The 23,484-nt window shown below is 37.9% G+C and overlaps 1 protein-coding gene across 19 annotated transcripts in view; it reads right to left on the minus strand.

Moving 5' to 3' along the window:
* Nucleotides 1-23,484, minus strand: part of MCF2L (MCF.2 cell line derived transforming sequence like) — a 150,870-nt gene that overhangs the window by 3,539 nt on the left and 123,847 nt on the right. For 11 of the 19 annotated variants that reach the window (XM_079322997.1, XM_079323008.1, XM_079323011.1 and 8 more), the window contains 20 exons: nt 22,097-22,211; nt 21,020-21,139; nt 20,023-20,214; nt 19,640-19,831; nt 18,810-18,969; nt 18,602-18,672; nt 17,508-17,584; nt 16,394-16,460; nt 12,771-12,886; nt 11,651-11,720; nt 10,404-10,496; nt 10,162-10,254; nt 8,647-8,772; nt 7,808-8,029; nt 7,203-7,295; nt 6,642-6,720; nt 6,425-6,497; nt 5,337-5,452; nt 3,688-3,747; nt 3,265-3,339 (listed from right to left, as the gene is read on the minus strand). In XM_079322997.1, coding sequence (XP_079179123.1) covers nt 3,265-3,339; nt 3,688-3,747; nt 5,337-5,452; nt 6,425-6,497; nt 6,642-6,720; nt 7,203-7,295; nt 7,808-8,029; nt 8,647-8,772; nt 10,162-10,254; nt 10,404-10,496; nt 11,651-11,720; nt 12,771-12,886; nt 16,394-16,460; nt 17,508-17,584; nt 18,602-18,672; nt 18,810-18,969; nt 19,640-19,831; nt 20,023-20,214; nt 21,020-21,139; nt 22,097-22,211 — 2,210 coding nt within the window. Of the gene's footprint in view, nt 1-3,264; nt 3,340-3,687; nt 3,748-4,601; nt 4,689-5,336; nt 5,453-6,424; nt 6,498-6,641; nt 6,721-7,202; nt 7,296-7,807; nt 8,030-8,646; nt 8,773-10,161; nt 10,255-10,403; nt 10,497-11,650; nt 11,721-12,770; nt 12,887-16,393; nt 16,461-17,507; nt 17,585-18,601; nt 18,673-18,809; nt 18,970-19,639; nt 19,832-20,022; nt 20,215-21,019; nt 21,140-22,096; nt 22,212-23,484 lie in introns of all 19 variants that reach the window. The other 8 variants (XM_079323012.1, XM_079322998.1, XM_079323015.1 and 5 more) reach the window with 3 other exon arrangements.

Raw genomic sequence — 23,484 nt, forward strand, 5'->3', positions numbered from 1 at the left:
CCAACATGAACAGAAGAACTGACAGGGAGGTTATTACAGTCGCTGGGTGAAATTCACTGCTGGCAAAAGTTGGCCTGTTTCCATCTGAGTAAGTGGAGTTGTGGAAATGCATGGCAGTGAATTTAGCCCTTTGGATTTATATAAAGTGAAATGAATGGAGAGAATGCAAATTTCCAACTGAAAAACAAATATACAAAAATAGTTGTATAATAAATACATATTATACAAAGATAAATGGGGGATAGATAATCTTTTTTCTTGGGAGGAAAGCAGAAGACAGGAACAGACACTTTTTCAGAAGAGGCTGAACACACAAGGTTGTCACCCAAAGCAACCTAACCAGTTTGCTGGAATAAGGGACAGATAAGCATTGCCTCCTTCACACTGTTAAGCACTGTCAAATAATTCCACACAAGTGACAAGCACTCTGTACTTCACCTGACAAGGTAGCCCATTATTTAAGAGTGTTCAGGCTGACAAAAGGATAATTAAGTACTCTGAACTATCTTGGTGTTAAGTCACTGCACCAAACACCACAACAGAAACCTCCTGCCTGTCATTTACTGCTTTTTCTCTCTCAGGGTGAAACATTTAATTTATTCATGAAGCTGAATCATATCCAGAGTGCACAAAAACCTCTTCCAAATAAAACTACATTAGATTTTATTAATGGGATGTTTTACACCAAGGTCAGCAGCTGCTAATAAATGTGTGGAGCTTATAATGAAAAAAAGTCATAATAAAAGAGTCAAGTATTTCTAAGCAAGCTTTTGTTTCAAGCCAAATAGTAACAACAGTGAAACTCAATGAAAAGAATGAAAGGAAGAACAAATCTCCCATTTTATGTAATATTAGTTAAATTGAAAAAGCACCAGCATTTTTGCCTTGCACTACTCCTGAGATATTTGTCACACAGCTGTTCATGCCAGTGCATTAGGAAAAACCTGAGCAGCATCAGAATAAAGCCAAAGAAATCAGAGAAAGGAATCACACCCAGAGCACACCAAATGCAGTGGGACTTTTACCTTGCCTATGCTGCTGAGTGACCTGCACAAGACTGGAAGTACTGACCCATTTGGCCCTGTCCAGGGTTAAGAGTGAACTTCTATCTGTGAAGAAACTGAGTAATAAATTTCTGCTGTATTCCATGCAAATTTCCTTGGAAGCTTACATCTTGTAGTTGGCTTGTTGGACACAGCTGAAAACATTTCTGTTATTTCTAAGTTAAGAACAATGCAACAAAAGAAAACTTGGTTTCTCCTAATTGTTCCAAGCTCTCATCAGAAACAGAATCAATGAGCTGCCCAAAAGAAAAAGAAAGTGAAATCGTTGTAAGTGCCTGTAACCTCATACTCACTGGGTGAGAGCTTGGGTGCATTTTGAGTAATGTATGAGCTATTGCTTCTCTACCTCTTTGTTTTCTTATATTGTGTTGATGTGCTAAGAGCAGACTGGCCTGATCCTGCCATACCAATGATACTACTCCTCCTCACCCAAGCTGGCATTTTACAATTAACAAGTCTATAAAAAAGCCCATCTCCTCCTGGGAAGGGAGGTGGTCACCATGGTAGTATTCATATCAGCAAACTATGGGACTGAAATTATTCATGCACATTCAATTTGTGTGTGTGTGTGTGTGTGTGTTCTGCAGGGTGGGACTACATCAGAGCTGCCTATAAAGGCAGGAGAGGCAGGAGAAGAGTAGGCAGTCCTGAGAAAAGATAAGGTTATTCAGAAATTCTTTTAAACATGATGATGCCAGGAAAACCAAGAATTCATTAACTGTTTCCCTTCAGAAATAATCTAACAGGTTTCTTCAAAAAGCTATGATCAGCCTACAACATATAATTCTGACACTAATTCATATTCCTTGAGCCCCCTTCAGCATAAATCAGAGCAATAGAGCAGTGCAAGGAAATGAATGGGGGCCATGCACTCTGCTGTGGCCATCACATGGTGCAGTTTCATTCCAAAATACCTGGGTCAGCACCCTGCTTATCCCTCTTTGAGCTGGGGAAGGAGAGGAGATAAAGTGCCAGAAAAGAGATTGGAAGGTGCAAGACAGAAGGAGGAGTTAGTAGAGGTTTTAAATTAATTTACTTGGTTTAGCAGTTTCATAAAGAAAGATGCTCCTGGACAGGATATCAAATCAGTAGGTCTGTTCTGAGGACACAATAATTTTACTGTAAATCAGCAATGTTCAAGGACCCTCTTCCTTGGAAAATTCCAGCACCCAAGGAAAAGGCCATAAAACACACTTTTCTTTCAGACATTTTTGGGCCCTCAGGATTTCCATGGTAGCTGGAGATCTGAGTTTAGCCTGCTCCCTGCAGAAGAATAACCTTGTAACTCTCATATCTCCCCGTGTGGTGTTTCTGCAGGTGTCCAGCCCAGGATTAAATTGCCTGCTGCTCAGCAAGGTGAATGGTATTGCAGTTTCCCCAGCACAGCAGCTGAGCTTGCACCATTTCCACAGAAAGACTTCAGAAGCCTGGAGAGAAGGCTGATGGTGGGGATTGAAACAACTTCACCTTTAGACTAATATTTTCCAAAGGAGATACTGGTGGAAAGAGTCAGGAGGAGAGGGACTGCTCTCCTTGTACTCTCTACTACTCTAGTTAAATAACCCTAGGGATTTGTACTTAAACTTTCACCATCAGCCCTGCTGGTTAGAAATGGGTTATTTAATTGAAATACCTTCATATTCTCTGCTTAGCTGTGAGTTGGGAGGATGGGCTGCAAGAGGCTTGGTTAAGTTATCTGGGGTTCATGGGGTGGTAAAAGTTGCCTACTGTGACCCAAAGAAGGATACAGCAAGGCTGTGTCTGCAGTAATAAATGCAGATCTAAAACATAAATTCCTCATGACGGTGATCTGAGTTTTGGAATTTTTTTCCTTTCTTAAAAGTGAAATCCTTTCCACAAGGGCTCCAGTGACAGAAGGATTCTAACACATGGAAAACCATGGTTCCAAAGTAGCTGGACAGCCCTGTAATTCCTTTAAACACATGGCTTCTGGCTCTTTCTTCAGATCTCTTTCCCCCTGTCTTCTAAAAACTGTGTTCCCCCTGTCTTCTATGCTACTTTATTTAAACCAAGGTAAAACTTCAACCAGATGTGCTATTAAAACCAGTATATATAGATCCACTTGAAAAAACACAGCTGATGTCAATGCTCCTGCACACAACAGCATCATACAGGTATTCTCAGCACTCTGATGTAACATGAGGGATGTGTGGGAGTAAAAGATGTGGCATCACTGTACCTCTTAAACCAAAAGGAGTTGGGTCACTCACTACTTCGTGCCGTTTGGCTTTTTTGTCAGGACTGGTAGGAGAAGCTGCAGGAGGATGAATAGGTAAAAAACACAGAAGAGAGATATTGAAGAACTGGAGAAAAGATAATAGGTGGATTGCATGCTAAATACCTTTGAGTTTACACTGGAAAACAAGTGGATTTCTGTAATCTAATTTTAGCTTCACTGGTGCATGGTAGCAGAATGAATTAAGTATTTATAAATAGTTATTTGAAGATAAATGGACAAATTTATTTTACAGTAATAGATGAAAATATATGTAAGCTTTTCTAAATTGACTAGACATCAACTGATTACAATTAACCTCAATTTCAGACAAACATTACCAAATTAAGCAATTATTTTTATGTAAATCTAGTGCTACAGCAATACCTGGTCCTGTAAGAAGGATCATTGGCAATGTCTGGCTTTTAGCAGAAGGAGGTGGAGTTTCTGTCAAGGCAAGCATGGGACATTAGTGCTCACCTCAATAGCATTATATACACAACCCTAGAGTCTCTCCAGAAAGAACTCAAAGGTAATTGGGTTTTAAACAGGCATTCTGGAAGGATGCTTGTGGGGAAAAAATGCCATGCTGTTGAACATGTACAATCACCTTAATGCAATTCAGACTGTTCAAAGACAGCCCTTCAAAGCAAGAAGTGACTGTACCACTGTGATTACTTGGCTGGAGGAAGCAAGAAAAATTTCAAAGTCTTAGAAAAAAAGAGGCAAAGACCATTTCTGGAAGAATAGGGAATTTCTTACTTATTTTTCTATCCAGCAAAACAACATTGTCATACACATTCTGCTGTAGTTATTTGTGTTTTGAGAATTTTGTTAGCAAGGATGCCAATTAAAAATCCTCTATGAAACCTTCACAGAATCACCTTGATTCCTTTTAGCCAAGTACAAGTGCATTTGGGGCAGATCCACTGAAGCTAGAAGCAGGCCAGGTGTCTGGTCAGAAGATAACTTCCTTCCTCTAGTTTTTCTAAAGGAATAAAAAGGCCACTATAAACTCTGTCCTTAGCCTTGACAGTGAGATTGGAGGCACTGGAAACCACACTCTTTCCCTTGCATCTCCCCAGCACCACTTATCCACTTAGCTGCATCTCCTCCTCCCACTCTGGAGCTGGCTTCCCTTGAAACCTCCCTGCCAGAGGCACCAACTAAGGAACCTAGCTTGACCTTGGAAGAACAAGCTAGTGTGTACACTGAAAACCTATCACACTACACACACATACAAGGTGATGCTTCAATTACAGCCTTACACAAAAAACACTCTAGCCTTTTTATTAAGTTACCTTTCTGACTTTTGAGGTTAGTAAAGCCCTGCAGCGTAAAGCGCTTTTTTGACAGTACAGAGCATTCTGAGGTAGAGCTAGTGTTGTCTACAAAGGAAGAGAGAGACAGAAAGAAAAGGGAGAAGGCCATGAAAAGATCAAGGCAAAAAGTAATTTGCAGCTGTGCCAGGGAACCTGCATGTTAGGATGGGAAGGGGCAACTGAAAATCTAGGTACAACACAAGTGTCAGGTTGCTCTTGCTGAGCAAGGGCTTGTACTGCCATTGGTTCAGTAAATAATTTCCATTATGGGAAAAAAAAAAAAAAAATAAAAAACTTAACAAAACAAAAAAAACCCCTCTCTCTTCGGTCAGGTAATGCCAAGAAATTTTTTCGGAGAAATAGAACCCTGAGAAGCTGGGCAGATTTAAGAGAAGACCTACTGCAGACTTTGGCATTGTAACAAATGGTTCCCACCTGCCTTTGGCTACCATCCATTCAAGAAGGCTTTGGGCTTGTCCACAGCACACACTGGAATACAGAAATGAGTCCCAGGCTGAGGGCAGATGGGACCAGCAAGCTGGTGCAGCTGGGTGGGCTGCCCTAGGGCTGGAAAGAGCAAAGCCCTGCTCGTTCAGGAGCCCTGCTGCCTCCCCTGCACTGCCGTGGCTACTCTGCTGGTGGATCTGCCTGTGCAGCTGCAGTGCAGGCATGCTCCTTGCAATTAAAGACCACAGCACGTGTGGGCAAACTCACCTTTGCCTTTCTCAGGGTACTTTGGTGCTACTGTAGTGCCACAACCTTCTAGACTTGTGAGATCAGCTTTTTTCTCCTCCGTTTTTTTGGTATTTCTGATGTGGTTTCGTGAAGGACTGTTTATTAGAAGAGAATGGAGACAATCAATCCAATCCCAGGCTTTTACATACAGATATATAGACTGAAAACCATTGATTTGTTACTTCCCAGACTGCAGCTTCCAGGACTGAAAAAATAATTGGTGAATTTACCAATTTAACGACCATGAGAACATATGAATGAGAAACCTCTCCTGACTAACAGCAATCACATGGACTGTGGCAATGGGAGTTACTGGAAAATGGCTCAGGACAACTTCCACTCACTTGAAGCTAACTGGTTCCTCCTGAATGTACTAAGAATAAAAGAAGAAAGATAAAGATGCAGAGCAGAGAGTTACCAATACATATTTGAGCACACACCATATGGATATGAGCTTATGGATAGGTATATACACACATATGAAAAACCAGACTGAGCAGCAGAGGATTAAAGAGATGTGTCAGGCAAGGGCAGAACAACAGATGGGAACAGAAGAATATATAGGTTGGTATGTTGAAGGATGGCAAAAAAGAAAAAACTTCACCCAGAAATTGGGATACTGGAGGATTTAACACATTACTTAGGTTAAAAAAAACCCCAGGTAAATTAGGGTAAAAGAACAAGACAGAGAAAAGATACTGCAGTGAAAAAGACAAAAAGGAAGGTAACATGATATTGGAAAAGGAAAAAAAAGTAAAGGAAAGGAACAGTGAAGGAAGAAAAAGGCTGCTTCATAAAACTCTTCTTATATGGGCCATAATGTACGTAATTGGCTGGTGCAGAAAATTACATTTCTGTGGCATTCTCTATCAACTGGCAAAACACATGCCACTGCTGCTCAGTTTAACAGTTCTGGAGTATAAACTCCAGACTTTACAGCTTTATAGTAGGAAGAGAACTAAACCAAAACCTTAAAACACAAGGACCAGTATTAAGGGGTAGGAGCTGCAAATCAGGTGTTTTAGTATATTTACAAGATAGCCAGGCTGATGTGACAACATATTTACCTTGCACAAGATGATGCTGGTAGTGGTAGAGGTAAACTCTGTGTTTGTTCTAGTGTCCTGTGCTGACTAGCTTCTGTAATGGAGGAAAGAAAAACAACTATTAAAATTGATTTGTGTCCTACACAGGGAAGATCTACAGGGCGGGATCTGGAGATCAAGGAGAAAATAGATTTTTAAAAATTGATAAAGAAAAAAGAGAATTTCCAAAGTATTTTACCTCTGCATGCCTGCAGTTGACTTGTCAGCACTTTTCTTATTTCATTTACCCAAGTAGCTTTAACTTCAGGGGTTGGTGCCTACCCAAAAATAAATACAATCAGCCATCAAGCACAGAATAGTCATTACACAGATAGTTACATGTTGAAGGAGAGCCTCAGAAGAATCATTTAAGAGGGAGAGAGAGAGCTCCCTTCCAGAGCTTCCAAGAGCAGAAGCTGGTTGTAGCCAGTGGAACAGGCTGAGGCAGAGGCTGTGCATGTGCTACAGCCAAACCCCATCTCCCAAGCCATCCACCACTCCAGTGACAGCCACAGTGATGGTGTACACAATATCCTCTATGGACATTGTTAAGATGTGATTTTTTTTTTCCCCCCCCAGAAAACTCTTCCATTGAAATGTGATTTAGGTTCTCTTTTTTTCCCCCCTATATTTCCTCATCACACTCTATTAGTGATATAACAAAGGAAAAACCTCCAGATCATCTCTGGGGTAAGACTCCTGCTCCCCTTTTCTTTTTTTCTTTCTTTTTTTTTTTTCAGTTTATGGCCATGTCATTTACCTGTATAATGTAAACTTCTTCCCTTGCATTATACCAGATTTCAAATTTTTTTGCATCACCTTTGACATTTTCTGTTATTCCAACTGCAGCCATCTGGAAGCAAAGAGAACAGAAGCTGACCTACTGAATTGTAATTATGTTAAAAACAGAAGAAGGCAGCTGCTGGTATTCTTTGGTGCCTTGTTTCAGAAAAGGAAAAATCTACCTGGCTTCTTGCACAAGGAAAATAATAGTTAGCAATTTGTGATCTGTGTGTTGGATACGAGATTTAGTGCTTTGTATCAGCCTGGCTGCTGTGGAGGGAAGAAGGGTTTAGGTACATTAGATTGAGACTGACTTGAAAAATGTCACTTTAAAAATCCAGACCAATAAATCCTTCACGATTTTTGCATTACCCTTCCCTACGTTTTCAGTGTGATTAATGCAACTGCCATTCAGCTGGACAGACAGCAACACAAAATAACACAGACCTGTAGCACCAGTCAGGTTTGTCTGAAAGAGTGAAGCTCCCAAACAATGCTGCAGCACAGGTTTGCACACATAAAATGAGAATGTTATTACTACAGGCTAAGCCCTCAGTACTTTGACCATCAGCACTGTCTTACATTTAAGGAGTGTTTGTAGCTATAAGAAGGTGCTTTCTCATATCCCTCTCCATTTTCTTCTCTCTTTTTACAGAACAGCACTGCTTTCTCATGAAGGAAGAGGTGTCGCTGCATTGGCTTGAAGCGTGCCAAATCCTTCACCTTTGTGTGACCCTTTTTATGATCAGTCCAGACATTGAAGGATCCCTGCATTAAGAGCTTGCCCAGCTCGTTCAGGTTTCCCTGGAACAAAAAAAAACCAGTGATATTTGTAACTACAGAGATAATATCAGATTACAATACAGACTCTGAACAGGTCATTAGAAGTCTTTTGTTCCAAATAATCTCTCATATCAGTGTTTATGTGGGATTTGGAAATGCAATAAAGTCAGTGTTGAATTTTTACATATAATTTTCACTGCCCAACACTGTTCAGGCAGGATTTTACAGCTGAGAGTACCAGTAGCAGAGGCACAGAGAGCTACACATAGAGAGAGGGAAGTATAATACACGTGTTTGGTTGTTTGGTTTTTGGCCCTCAGACTTTGCTCCAGATCTGCTTATGTATTGTTTTGGTTATGTTATTTTTTTGGGAACTGAAAGCTTTGGGTGTAGTTTTACACAAAGAACAAAGAAAAGGAAAACTTAGGTATACAGAGGAAAATATTAGTCATAGTAGGAAAACTTCAAAAGAGTATACAGAGAACCCTTTTCTATTATTTTCATTACACAACTAAGTTTAAAGGCATGTTTTGTGAAACACTCTTCTCATAATAAGTACATAGTATAGGGTATGCCATACATTTATCTATTAAAAAAAGAAAAGGAAGTTGAAAGTAACCAAAAATACTGCTACTCACATCATAGCCTGTAATGGCTATCTGGTGCATAGAATCATTAACTGCTTTAAGAATGCCCAGGATAGAAGTCAGTGCTTCCTGAAGATCTTCAGCACCTTCACAGTTCTTACTGTACTTCAACATTTCCTGAGTGCAAGAGAATGACAACACACTTATTCAGCTTTTGAAACAGCAGCAACAAGGAATGTTCAAATTTTAACACTGAATTTTAGGCGGGGGAGGGGTGGAACGAGATGATCTTTAAGGTCCCTTCCAACATAAACCATTCCATGATGCTGTGATTTTAAAGTTAGCAAAAAAGCTTTATACCATATAATCTATTTATTTCAATACTGGCTGGATGGAGCTCAATAGATCCTAAATATTTACTTCTCATCTCTGCTGCTAATTAGCCAAATATATTTTGTCCATCTTGAGTTTTTTTAAGCCGTATGTAAGAATTTTACAGGACTAACTTTGCAAACATCTTTTTTCTCACAATTGCAAAAAAAACCCCAAAACCAGCAATCCTCAAACACAAGGATAAGGTTTTTTCATTTATTACTTTTTAGAAGTGAACAAATTTAAAAGCATAGTCAAATTTCATTTACTCTTTAAATTATGGCAAAGCCTGGCATGATAGTAACAGATTGAAACTTACTGCATTGGGTATTGTCTACACATTTAAAAAGAAATCCCTTCTCTAAAGGGGTTATTGTGAAGCATTATCTTCCAATTTGATACAGATAAACACAGCAGCAAATTCATGTGGAACTCCTCTGACTTCACAGTAAGAAAATAAAATATATTAACTTCCTACAGTCCTTGAGTAAATTCTTAAGTTAAAAACCTTTATAATTTTCCTCTCTTTTATATAAGACTAAATTAATTATTTAAATGCTGTTAACGGCTCAGTTTTAACTCAAGAGTAAATCTGGTTTGAGGTGACTTTTCAAGCTACTGTTAAATAAAAGAATACAAGTAATATTTCTTAGTTCAAACATGGCAAAACATTATAAATTAATTTAAATAAATTTGTGGTAGTATATTGTTCTTATTTTGCTCTCTCAGTATAACATATCTAAGTGAATCACAACAGCATCCTTCATACAAACACCATACAGTGCTCTCTCTCATGTGCATTTCCTAGAGTCCAGAAAGGCAAGTTCCTGCAATATGGGGTGACTATAACTGAAGTATTTCAGACACTCTATCATGTTTGTTTCTAAGTTTTCTTGGGCCTTCTGTTTTCCCCTCACCAACTTCTCACCTTCTCTTCAGCTGCAATCTAAAGGCAAAAGTAGTTACAAAACATGTCTCTGTGTAATGTTTGCTTATTTGAAGTTTTTTGACTGAAAGAAAAAAGAACTGAGCTGAAAACTGATGGACAGGGATTTGTGTGTTTCCATTTACACATCTGCTCACTAACTTTTAGGTTCTCTCCATCAGGATGAGAGAAGCAGTATTCACAAAAAAAAAAAAAAAAAAAAAAAGAAGCACAAAATGTGCTTAGCATTATAGTTTAGGAATACTTACCTTTAGCAATAATTGGTATTTGGTTATTCTTTGAACGGGTTTCAGCAAGTATGAGTCCAAACTGAGCTTGTGGTCGAGTTTCCTTTGACATTCCTGTAATCAGTGTTAGATTTCATCAGGACACTAATCAGTATTTGTGCTATTTGTTCTTGAGAAGATTCAGTAAAAATAAACCAAACAAAAAACCCCAGACCCCAACAAAACCAAAGCCATGGTTATTTTAGGGATTCAAGCAAGCACACCTGGAAGAATACAGAGTCTGAAAACTGCCTCCACAAACTTTCAGATCTGGGTTTATTTTGACAGTATTTTTCATAAATCTGGAAGTCTTCCATCTGGAATTGGGGAGACAAGCAAAAAGTTCATGAATTCTTGTGACTTTAGTAGATAAAGTTCATAATAATTATTTTTCATTTTCAATAATGCTACAAAAAAATCCACCACCACCAAAAATTGAATCATTGTTTTCTATTTAGGATGCCTCAAGGAATTGCAAAATCACTGATTTTGTAATGGCTACTAATTTGCAAAATAAAACATTCCTGTTATTTTTTTCTTCAGTTGAACGTTAAGCATCTTATGAAGAAAAATATTTTACAAATATATTTCTACTACAATATGAAAAATATCTCTGTGAGTGCCCAGCCATGAGACCCACTGAGGAGCTTTTTTAAAAGACTTTGGCCTTTTTCTTTAATTTCATTTCACAAGTGTGTTTTTCACTGAGAGCCACACTAAGATAAACCAAGCAGCTTGTTCCCCCTTATTACTTCAAAAATTAATTACCACGACTTCAGCAGCTGCTGAAAGCAGAAGGAAATAAAGACTGTTGGAAATGTTGTAGTAACCATGGATATAAAAGAAAGACCAGGTAGGAAATCATCAGGTACAGAAGTACCTCAATCCCTCAGCTTTAGAAAACAGCATCTCCATGGATGTAGCCAGTAAACAGAAGGGAGAGGGATGCTCCTCCAGGAGCTTTAGAGCATCAATAGGCAGCAACAGCAGGAGTCTGATTTCCATACACACATCCTTATTTAGCCTTTAGTGTACTACAGGTGACATTCATTGTTTAGTACATCCCCAATTAAAAAAAATTATTTTGTCACAGCTTTCTATTTTTGGAAGAAAAATAGATTTACTCTGTTGAGGTGTACTTTTTAAAGAAAAGAGAAAAGACCAAAACAACAATCCAATAAAGAAATCTAACCAAGTAGACATTTATAATGATGTGAAACAATGCAGTGTGAACTCCTCTTCATGGTTTCCTGACTGCCACTTTAAAAAAGCAGTTTTTAAAGAGATAGTGCAATTGTGCTGCATAGGGGAAAATATCTCTAACTCTCCAATAACATCTACATTCTCAATCTATTACATGCCCAGGACAAACAAGGGGGATGTGGTGGTAATTGCTACATGAGAATCACTCTGACATCTTACAGCCCCAAAAAGTTTTGTGAATGAAATGCCAGCAAAAGGTGACACCTACCTGATCCAGAAAGCACCGTCCCACTAGTTCTGGGTATTCTACATAGGTTTCTAGTTCTCTCAAGAATATTCTGTGAGAAAGAAAATTTTCTTAGAGCACACATTAAAGAAAGCTGTCATAATGTTCACAATTAGTCCTGCAATTAGTTTTCTAAACTTTTGGAAACAGAGTTGTAATGCTACAAAACTAAACATAATTCTTCTAGATCATGTACTTTAAAGGGGATAGCAAATTAAAACAGATATTCTGACCAATTTCTTTTAGCTTACTGTTGCTGCAACTGAAATCAAATACAGGGTTGGAAAAGGAAGGGAGATTTCATTTCTCTTCCTTATGTATTGAGCAGCAGGATTTGTGCAGTTTCAAGTGTTTGGGTTCTGCTTCCAAATACTACCAAACACCACACCAAAGAACCCCAAAACCACCTTCCCAAAATTTAAAATAAACGCACTCAATAAACAAATTAACAAAAAATCAGTGATAAAACTTTCATTCTAGTTTTGCCTGAATAAGATGCAAGTACTTAATATGCTTAACTTCTCTTGAAAAACCAATTTTCCTTTCCTATGAGTTTAAATATTATCCTATGAAGAAATACCTCGCTAGCAGCAAGGATCTGGACTTCACAGGTCACTCAATATATCTTTTAATATATAAATAAATAAATAATATATAAATATATATTGTATCTATTTATATATTGATCATATATGATTTAATACATCTATAGAAATATAAAATTAATCACCCTCAATCAGATGTAAGAGTTGAGAATTCATGGTTTAGAACCATAATTCACTTTCCATAGCAAAAGTAATTAAAAAAAAGAAACCCAAATAAAACCTACTTTAATTATGTTGTAATCACATCCAAATATCTTGCTTCAGAAAGACGACCACAATACACAATTCTGCCTGTGTACTGAATATATGTGGTTTCACACAGCTTTGTTCATCTTTTATAGATATTTTGCTTTTCCTCTTCTATGCAATACAATGTTGACATGCCACATGGACAAGTAGAACTGTGTAAGGATCTTTTAGCAGTCTATGGCAGATTAAAATGCAAAGTAAAGAATCTCATCCAAATGCTGTTCTTAGAACTAAATGCAAATCCTCACCTGTTGTGAAAGTGATAAATTTCCTCCATATTCCCAAACAAGATATCTTTCTTATTTTGCAGTTCTGGTGAAATGAGATGAGCCATTAAGGGGTTGTCCATCTCTGCAGCATAACCCTGCAACCCAGGAGAGAGGCACAATTACCATCTCTCTTTACTTGCAGTACTTCTCTCTCTAACAAGACAGTCTGCCTTCAGGCTGACAGACAGACAAGAAAGAGCTCAGTATTAATTATGAAAGAAGAATACAAATTCTGTGTTTTCATCACCCCACTCTCACACACACACACAATCTTCAGAAAGACACTTGAGTAAATCCTGCAATTAGATAAGTGAGGATGAAACAAAGCTTGCAATAATTTTCCCCAAGTAAAGGCTCTACATTCCTACACTGCTTACAAATTATAGCTCATACTCTTTTTGCTAAGACTTTACACATCTGAATTTAGGGCCACAGTTCCAGTACACACACAAACCTTAATAATGCCTGCCTTAGCCATTGTTATGAAGGAATCAGCTGACTGCAGTTATTTCTATGGGTAACAGAAATCATTAAGCTCAAAATTCTGTTTAAGGCACTTCCATTTGCTTTTGTACCAAAAGGAGCAGCTTTAGATTCCCACATCTTCCACTTGCCATATAAGCACACATTCTCTTGTCTGTTTATCTGGCACAGAAAAGGACACAAGTGGCTTTAGCCCAGGACTGTTCTCTGGCCCTGAGGTCACTGATCTGTGTTTTCTCATAACACTAAAAAACCTCAAACAAACAAAACACTCCCAACAAATCAACCAGAAAAACGGCAGGAATTATCTAGCACCTGCATTATGAGCAGATTTCTTAATATAAATAGATTTCTTAGCATACAGGCATTGAAGAAAGATGATCCCCTCTTCTTTAGATTTGGATTAGATTTCTCTCTCTTGTGGTTTGTGTTTTTTTTGTTTGGTTTGTTTTAACACAAGGTGATCCTTGCATTAAGTCACATTGATTAGAAAAATCCACTCCAAATTATAACAAACTGAATAATTAAAAGATAAGCAAAAGCGCCATACAATTAAGATTTTCATATTTGACATGTGCTCCAAACTAGAAGAACTAGCTGGTAAAGTCAGCTAAATCTGAAGAATTCAAGCATTTGGATAGGACACAATTATTTCTTTTAAAAGAACCTAGAACCAGCCCTTTAAAAGTCTGGGTATTTTTTTCTTTAAACACCACAAAAAAAAAAAAAAACCCAACCAAACAAAAACACCAAGAAAACCAACCAAGAAAACAAAAATACCCCAGTGGTATAGGCAAAGACAATGGAGCTCATAAATAGCTACACTGGTTCCTTTCTCAAATTTTTTCCTGCCCCAAGCAGGAAAAGACAGTCTGAAAGAGAAAGGGTGGAATAAATGAATTCAGCAAAATTGTCCAGCCCTAAAAATTAAAAAACATAATTTAGATGAAATGGAGGTAATTTTTTTAACAGGAAAAGAAATACTGCAGCCACCATGCAGTTTAGATGAAGATCTGCACAAAGAGAATGATTTCCACTTTAAGACAAGATGATATTGAACATAGCAGCACAGCCAGCACTGGCAAAAAGGAGTATTGAATTTAGCTGAGGTGAAAGGAAGCCTGACAGAGTTCATTACTTGCAAATTTTGAAGGAACAAAAGTGTGAAATACATACATTGACAAAACGTTTTTGTAATTTTTTTTCCACTTTAGGCTTAATACTTTAAAAATTTACTATAAAAACATTCATGTCTTACTACCTATGTAGTAACTGTTTTAAGGAAAAAGAGAGAAAGCTACTTAATGCAGCCACTGAGATTATTTAATCTTACTTTAAAAATGCTTAAGGCCTTGCTTAGTCTTTCATTTGAAAGCTGATCTAAAGCCATTCAAGTGAGTGGGAAAAAAAAGGTAGAATTCAATACCTAAAAATAAACTAGACCAGTGTTCTTCTCCCAGTAAAGATTACTGAATTTCACACACTAAAGTGGGAAGATCCTGGCTATTAATGAAAGAAAGATTATTGATCTTGTTTAAGTTATAGCAGTTTCTAAACAATCTTGGGAAACTACCTTGCTTTTTTTTCTATTGGAATCCTTGGCAGACAGAAAATGCATGGCAAGAAATAGGATATAATAAGAGTAAACACTGTCTCAAGGAGCACCAGGTTATTTTATGTGAAAATTTGGAAGATTAATAGGATAGGAGCAACAAAGGGAATGGGAGAATAGCCAGAATTATGGACTAATAACTAGAATTACTCAAAAGCTGGAAGACTGCCACTGAACCATACCTCAGCAAGTATCTGATCCAGAATTACTGCTGGCACTCCCAATCACCCAAGTTCAAGCTAGAGGGACACTGAAGTGCAAGGAGGGACAGAGAGATGTGCCTGGCATGGTCACAGTACTGGAATGTTGGTCACAGTGGCACAAAACCAAGACACCTGGCCTAAAAAGACAGGAGTTGCACTGCACTCTATGGAAAACAAGAGTAACACCATGGGAATAGAAAGATGCTCCAGTAGCAGCAGCAAGGACCAAAAATTCTCCAAATATTCAGATCTTGATTTTATGAATAGATCTGTACAGATGCATTGCATACAAAAACAGAGAATAAAGTGATCTCTTAGGCCCGCTCCAAACTGACCTGGGTTTATTATCACATGTCAGATGTGACCATCCTGCTGGAATCAACAATTCCAGCACTTGGACTGAGCACAGGATGTAAATGCTGTGGGAAGCTCAGTATGAGCTAGCAAAAGCAAGACCAGAGCACAAAACCCTCACACACTACTCTTACTTGAAGGTAGGTAATGAGAAATTATCAGTCCTGGTCCACAACTTTAGATAGTTCCTATTTAGGAGCTTAACATTGATATGGACACCAAGAATATCGACATGTCTCAACTCTAGTTCATCCTGATCAAATTATTCAGCCATAGTTATCTGCAACTCCATCATTCCCTGCAATCAAATTGTACAACAGGAAAATGACACATCCATAGCTGAAGACTTAAACTTGAGGAAGGAAGGAATACTGCAGTGTATTTCTACAAGCAGCTCAGCAGTGCTGCAATCATACCTCCACAAGTGTAAAGCAAAGGGAGCACCTTTACTCCTTTGATGATTTCAAGTGAGGATTTTATTATAAGGCATTCTGTTCCCACAGTTATACTCAAGACATGTGGAGGATCTCTTAAAGATATGCCAAGAAAGATGTAAGAAACAACTTTACTCCTCTGACACAGGAGTCTCTTGATGCAGATTCACATTCTTGTGTGGCACATGACCTTCCTGGAACTAACCCACAAATCTGGAAAGACCTTTTGCAGTAATTAATAATCATTATAAATCTCACTATGATTCCACCTAAATACTAAGGCACATCTTATTTTCTGCTTAATTTGTGTTTTCTAATACAAAATCCTAGTTGTATGGCTATTTGTAGGAAAAAAAAACCCCACATATTGCTGCCTCTGTGAAAATATGATGAGATAGGAAAAATATAATGACCACAGTGCTTGACAGAACAGTCTTTACAGTGGTAAGGAAAATATAAAAGCATCCATGAAATGCAAGAGATTCACTAATATCCATAGTAAAACTTAGTCTTTACCTCAAGAACACAGAGAAGCTCTTCCACATATGCTCGTTCAGTCTCAATTAGTTCATTCATTACATGTCTATGGACAAAAAATGATAATTAAGGTGAACCTATTCACTTATGTAAAGCAATGAGGCAACATTAATTTTGTTTGAGTTTCTTCTTTACTTCAGACTATAGAAGAACAATTTCTAGGCAATGGAAAATGTGATGTCCCATGGATATTCCTGTCATTACTTTATATATCCTTATTGAGAGATATGTATTTTTGAAACATTTTAAAATTTTTGAAAATGTTTTTGAACAGGAAAACATAAAATCTAGCAGTTTCAGTGCGGCAGGAATTGAATTGAAGCAGTAGAATGTTTTATCATTGTATGTACAAAGTCTGGTTATACTGTGTTTGCAGCTGCTATGGGAGCTGGAGTTGGAGCTGCATAGGATTCTCAAATACAGATTTAAAGCTACACTGGTGGTTTTTAAATTAGAGGCATTTAGGGCACACTTTAAATATCTCGATGATGCTTTAACCTTAATTTCTGTAATGATCAAGCATTGAATCATACTTCCCCCAACTCCTTCCCTTGTGATTTTGTGTGATGTAACAGAAGGTTATAACAGTAAAAAGCCCATATAAGTAGCCACTTTACAAGTAAAAATGCAAGGTTTGCTATATGCATTGTAGGTGGTACTAAGCAATTTCCTTAATATATGCTATGCTGTTCTGTTTTTATACAAGTGATTTTTTGGTAACATATATCAAAACAGGGACTAAAAAGAGTCCAATAAAAAGACAGTCTCAAAGTCTCAAAGCAAGGAGACTAAAACCTTATTAGATTTACAGGTGTTTATTACTCAAAACTGTATCATCTCTGAAATGAAAATATGAAGTTGTCCTGCCATAGCATCACCTCACTGCAGCAAGAATAGACTCTGGTACTACCCAAACTCTAAATAATGCTGCAGACAGACTGAAATGTCTTCCTCTATACAGAGCATACCCAATGATTTCAAAAAGCACTGAGAAATATATTTGTTTTATATTTCAAATTCTTAGCCAAACTCAGGCTTTGCTGGAACCAAATCAGAGAAAACCCACACTTTTTGCTTATCAAAATATACTTACTGTCGCAACACAGCTAGGTTTTCTTCATCATCCATTGTAGATCCTCCTCTGCTTTGATGGAGTTCAGTCATTTCACTCTAAAGAAGGAAACAAATAAACAATGAAATAATCATGGCATCACAGATGTGGAAAAAACACTTTAAAATGCAGAGCTGTTGCTCACTACTTTTCACTGGAAAGATTGTACTCCACTAAAAATGAAGGCAAGCTTATAAGAAGGCTGAGGAAAAAATTCAAGTCACCTGAAGGTCTTGAAGCACACAACATTTGGATGTGGAAAGTTCTCCATCAAAAGCCAGTTTAGAAAATATGGTGGTTCAAAGCCCAAGAAGACATCAGAGCACCAGCATAAACTTGTAGGCAACACTAACCTTAGACTGTTTTCTAAGCTAAAAATAAGATACTGTGCTAACTTTCTGTTACTTCTTAACCTGACACAGAAATTCACTCTTGAAACTTTTACTGCAATCCCTAAACCTAACTATGGCTTGCTTAAAAAAGAGAGGGGTTCTGCCTTCAAGCCCTCCTTAAACTACCCCTTTTCTTTCCAAATATTGTCCATCCTGGTGGTCCTGCCTTTCTCCTTGCATTGTCTTTTGCTGAACCTTTGCTGAGTTGATTGAACGCATGAATGATTCTCATTTTTAATGCAATGAGAAACTGCTTGTTTCTGTTTTTGCTGTCAGGATACTTTCCTTGCTGCAGGCAGGGCAGGAAGACCATCCCCATGTGGGAATGGCAATCCACTAGGTCAGGTGAAGCTGTCCTGGAGCCAACGACAACTACTTCTTCACTGTCAATGGTTTTAAGAGTAGCCAATTACTACTGGCAAAAAAAAAAAAAAAAAAAGTTTCCTGTTCACAGACTTAATATTTTGTTGCCCCTAATGTTTTTCCTAATATTGGCAACTATTTACCCTCCCTCATAACCAGCCCAGCAACAAAGCAGCCCCTATTTAAACCACTGCTTCAACTGGGACAATGCCAGTTTTTCAGCAGAATTCCCTCATACTTATTGAGAGCTCCTGAATATTCTGCTGTGCTATGACATTTTCAAGTAGTACACGTGTGAGAAATGGAAAGTTCAAGAGCTACCTTTGCTTTTCTGTAGTTCACCCTCCGAAGCGCACTGCTTTCTGAGCTGGACACGTTTTCTCTTTGAAGACCTAAACACGTAAACCACAATCAAACAGAAGTTAGGACTGGACCACATCTGACACAGATGTTTGTGCAACCACAAATTATTACTTTCTTTAAGTTTCTCAGCATAGCACAAAAAAATTAAAGGCTAACCCAGTAATACCTGGGGAGGTACAAGGAGATTTTACAAATGCTTCAGGTCTTGGAGCAACTGGCTGAACAGGACGTGTCTGCTTAGCTGCCAGCTTCTTAAGACTCACTTGTCGCTTTTGAAACATTTCTTCCATACTTTCTTGCTTCTGGAAAACCTTCTGCACATGCTCCTATGGTTGCCATGGAAATAAAAAACAACTTGAATTAATAAAATACTTTAGATAATTTATTATAATTTTTAAATTCCTGTCAGAGACCTATCAACAAGCTACACAAACATCTACAGCATATTGATTTGAAATTGCAATTACTTTTACACCACATATAGAAATATTACACTAACTCTTCACTCTTAACAAGATGCAATTTACTGTGATTTAGTACACTGAAAATTAGAACATCACTTCAAAAATATTTTGTGTGCTTATTATAGAAAAATCTGGGATTCAAGTTTCCATTTAAAAAAAATATTTTTTTTAATGTCTGAAGATTCTGTTACATGAAGAGATCAATCACGAAGAAAAGGAATATTCTCAAGTTCTAAAGAATATGTTTAAAAAGTAGCACATTTTTGCCATATTAAAAAAAAAGGTATTTCTTTCTCTTCAAATACTTGCTTGGGAGTTTTTTTTTAAAAAAGCAATTTTATTGCATGAAAAATGTAAGTAGTTATGAAAAGCTCCTGAAGCCCTTGATGCTTATCAGGCACAGAAATGTATTGGCTTTCCAGTTCACAGGTATAACTCCTACTGATTATTTAGCTTTATCAATGGCAGTACAAGAGAGCAATCCTAAAATGAACAAATGGACACACAGATACACATAAACATATTCTGGTACCTTTAGGTCTTCATTGAGGATGTGGGCATACTCTCTGTAAATTTTATTCAACTCCTTGATTTTATTGCCAGCACCAGTATCCAGGAATTTCTCAATCTCCTGTAAAGCTGATTCTGCACCATCCTGAGACTGACACTTATCTACTGGCTGGGAAGCCAGCAGGTAAATTCCTTCATCACACCACTTCATAGACTAGAAACAGAGAAGAACAGGCTCAGAATGCACCAATGTCAGCCTCACACACTAAGAGTCTAAAGCACCTCAACCTTGTCATGTATTCAGCTATTTAAAGATAAAATTTCCAGTACAGTGAGATAATATTATCTACCATTATGACAACTGTTCAACAGTTTTGGGAAATAACTGTTGCATACTAAATTTACCTTCTCTAGTAAGTCATGCAGTTCCAGAGATTTGTTAAGAAGATTTCTCCTCCGTTCTGTCTCAGTAGTGAAGGCATCACAGAGATGATGAAGTTCACTGCATTTTGGAATAATGGAGTCCACAGCATAATGATTGCTTTGAATAAAAGCATCACGCTCTGAGGCTAACATTCTGGCTTTTGCTACAGTTTCCTAAAAAAACAAGCAGTGATTAAAAAATATCTTTCCTTGGATCAAGATCAATTAAAAAAATTAAAATTGTTTTTATGCAGTGAAATACACACATTCATAAAGAATACATCTTTAGTTAATATCTGCCTTGCTTAATAAATCAAATTGGTTTCCTGTCTTTCCAGATGCCCAAGAACCTCAATGTACCAGAGAACCTCAGAAATAACTGAGTTTAATCACAAGCCTCATTTTGAAGGAACAACTGTTGTCTTTCTATGCCTTATTCAGCAGGGTCTGCATGCGTATGAATGCAATTTGGGGTACAGCAACAATCTGAACTCAAATTAAAAAATACCTATCAGCCTTAAGAACAATGACCTCACTTAGAGAGCAATTTGCTTCCTCGTGAAGCACAGGTCATAAAAAGGTTCCCTTTCTATGTTGTTCAGTATATGTTTCTGCTGGCCATCTTTATTGTACATTCAATACACAGCTTTCTTATTTCTTGAAAGAAATGGCTTTAATAGGAATGGAAGTGACCCCTTCATCAGTAAATGCAAAACTTGGTTATGTAGACACTTCATGCAATTCTTATATGAAGCAATCACACTTTATGTTGGGTGACTCTCGTCTTTATTGAGGGATGTCCAAGATTTACCCTGCTCCAATGGTTGAAGACTTTATTTCAGACTCCTTCTGTATAGTACCTGAGACACCAATTCTGCCTTGCTGACAGATTAAGCTGACACACTCAACAACCAAATCCCATTCCCCCCTGCACATGCACTGCCATAGTAGAAATTAAGGAGACTTGCAGAGCTCTTACATGTGATTTTTCTTCAAAGTTGGCAAGATCTTTCAAAATGTGCTCCACATGTGAACGGCTGTTTCCTACATCTGAGAAAGCAGACAGTCTCTCAGACACAATATCCAAAGCTGCTTTGACCTGAAATGAGACACAGCTATGTGTGAATGAAGACAGCTCCACTTCTCCAGAGAAACACTAATTAAATAGCTGATAGACACTATCTGCAGCCAGGTGACTAACATTATGTGGCTACTGGGGCACAGAGACAAAGCACCTTTTTTTGTCAGCCTACCTTTCCCCTCCAATTCAAAAGGAAAACAAATACAAAGAAGAGGCAGTGAAGCAATCCTGTTTCCTGGTACTGAAAAAGATGCAAGAAAACTAATGCTAAGGAAACATTTATGATCTTGCTTTTACCAGATTACAAGGACACAAAGCAACATTAATGTTAGCAGCAACACATGAGAGAGAGGTCCCCATTCTAGCAATGGTTTCAGAGACAGACAAATGTTTGCAAAAGGATTTCTGAGTGTTGCTCTCAGGGAGACACAGGGTCTGTGCTCCAAGATCAGCTACACCAGGATAAAGTGTCTGTAGGTGCCATCAAGCACATGAGTTAAACAACATGAGATCAGAAACTGGCTGTGAAAATTGTAGTTCTGCCTCCACCCAGCTTCTAACACCATGGTTGCAACTTCCCACCCACAGTGTTGGAGACAGCTTTCATAAAATTTCAGCCAAAATGTAGAGACTTGGTTCCATAAAAGGACCTATTGGCAAGATGGAAGTGTTGCAGCAATATTTTATGTTTCTGTGGTACAGAACAGGTTTCAAAGGAGTGTTTGAATGCTTATACACAGCTGGGTGCATGGAAAAAAAAACATCCTAAGATGGCAGAAAAAGAAGAAATGCTATGTCTCTATAGGCAAGAATTCAAACTAGTAAAGATAGCAGTGTGTCAGGTAAGGGCAAGTACAAGAAAAAGGTTGGAGAAAGCTTTCAAGTACACAGAAGAACTGTAAAATCAAGAGCAGGAAGCATTTTCTGAATCATTTCTATATTGCCAAATATTGACTGCCACCAAGAAGTTCTCACCTCTCTGAAATCCTGTTCAAAATTCCGAAGGCGCAGACACTGCTCTAGTTTTTGCTGATGCTTAATCCAAAACTCATCAAAGGCAGTCTCTGTCTCATGCAGTTGAGCCAGTAACCTTTAAAAATAAAAACAAAACACATAAAAAATACTCTAAGAATGATGGTGCAACCTTCAAGTGACAATGCAATCCTCCACAGTAAATAAAAAACTTCCCCAAAGCAGTATTTTTTCAGGACAAATAAATAGGATCCAGGAAACATTTTTTTGTGTTGCACAATATCATTTTCTGCAGTAACAGTGATATAAAAAACTGAAACCCAACATAAACATTAAGTTCTGAAAAATGGGCAAGTGCTTATTTTAAGCACCTTCTCAGCTTTGGCCTGGGGACATGGGGAGCTGGGACTAACATACATAAATGAGAAATGGAAATGTCTGTGGATTAAGACTCAGAGGAACCCAAGCCTTAGGCTATCAGGAAAACTTAAGGTAAAAATCTGTACTGCTATGACCAGCCAGCTGCCTGTACATTTCATTCTTTGGAGCAAAGCTCACTATAAATGGAAGGCCATTGCTCCTTCTCTTTGAAGCAGAGTTATTAATTAAATATCACAGGCACATGTACAGCTGCACTGTGTGAGGAAAAGCTTCTTTGATTATAATTCTGGCAAATGACTTGAAATTTACCTTATTGCATTTTACAGTATGAGATCCCATGGACTTTATATAGTGCACTTTGCTGCACTTAGGCTACATCCAGGGAAGGCGACACATCAGAATTTTAATAAACTTTTGTCTTCAACGGTACAGAAATGAACTCTGAATTTACAAGCTAAAACCAACCAGAGAAAAGGCAGTGACACATGCACACACTGAGTTTGTTCCAGCTTCCAGCAGATATTGTATTGAATAGGAATGTTATGGATAAATTAGCAACCCCCACCCTGATCGTCCTTGGATAGCTGATAGTAACAGTGACCAAAAAAAGTGACTTCTGCCAAGCTTTGTGGATTGGAATGGACAGTTATTTGGAAAGAAAGTCAGCCTGAGTGTAACAGAAACACAGAATGACAGACAAAAAAAGAATGCAGAATACTGCCTGGGGGAAATGAGCTATGCTTTCATAGCTTTGTGAAAATTTACATCTGTGCTACAGTGATATAATGTCTTCAAACCTGGCAGTAATGTGAGGGGAGTGTGTATGTGGCAGGCAGGGAGCAAAGGAAAACAATACCTACTACTTATATGCCCAAAGGAAGCACATAGGAAATTGGTGATTAGGTACTTCAAGAATGGTGTACTCCCTAGCAGACCTTTAAAGGTTACAAACAACACTGATAAATTATCAGGTTTAAAAGAAAAAACCCCTCCCACTTCAAAGGGACCTA

Source organism: Erithacus rubecula (assembly GCF_903797595.1).
Source record: "Erithacus rubecula genome assembly, chromosome: 1".
Classification (NCBI taxonomy): Eukaryota; Metazoa; Chordata; class Aves; order Passeriformes; family Muscicapidae; genus Erithacus; species Erithacus rubecula.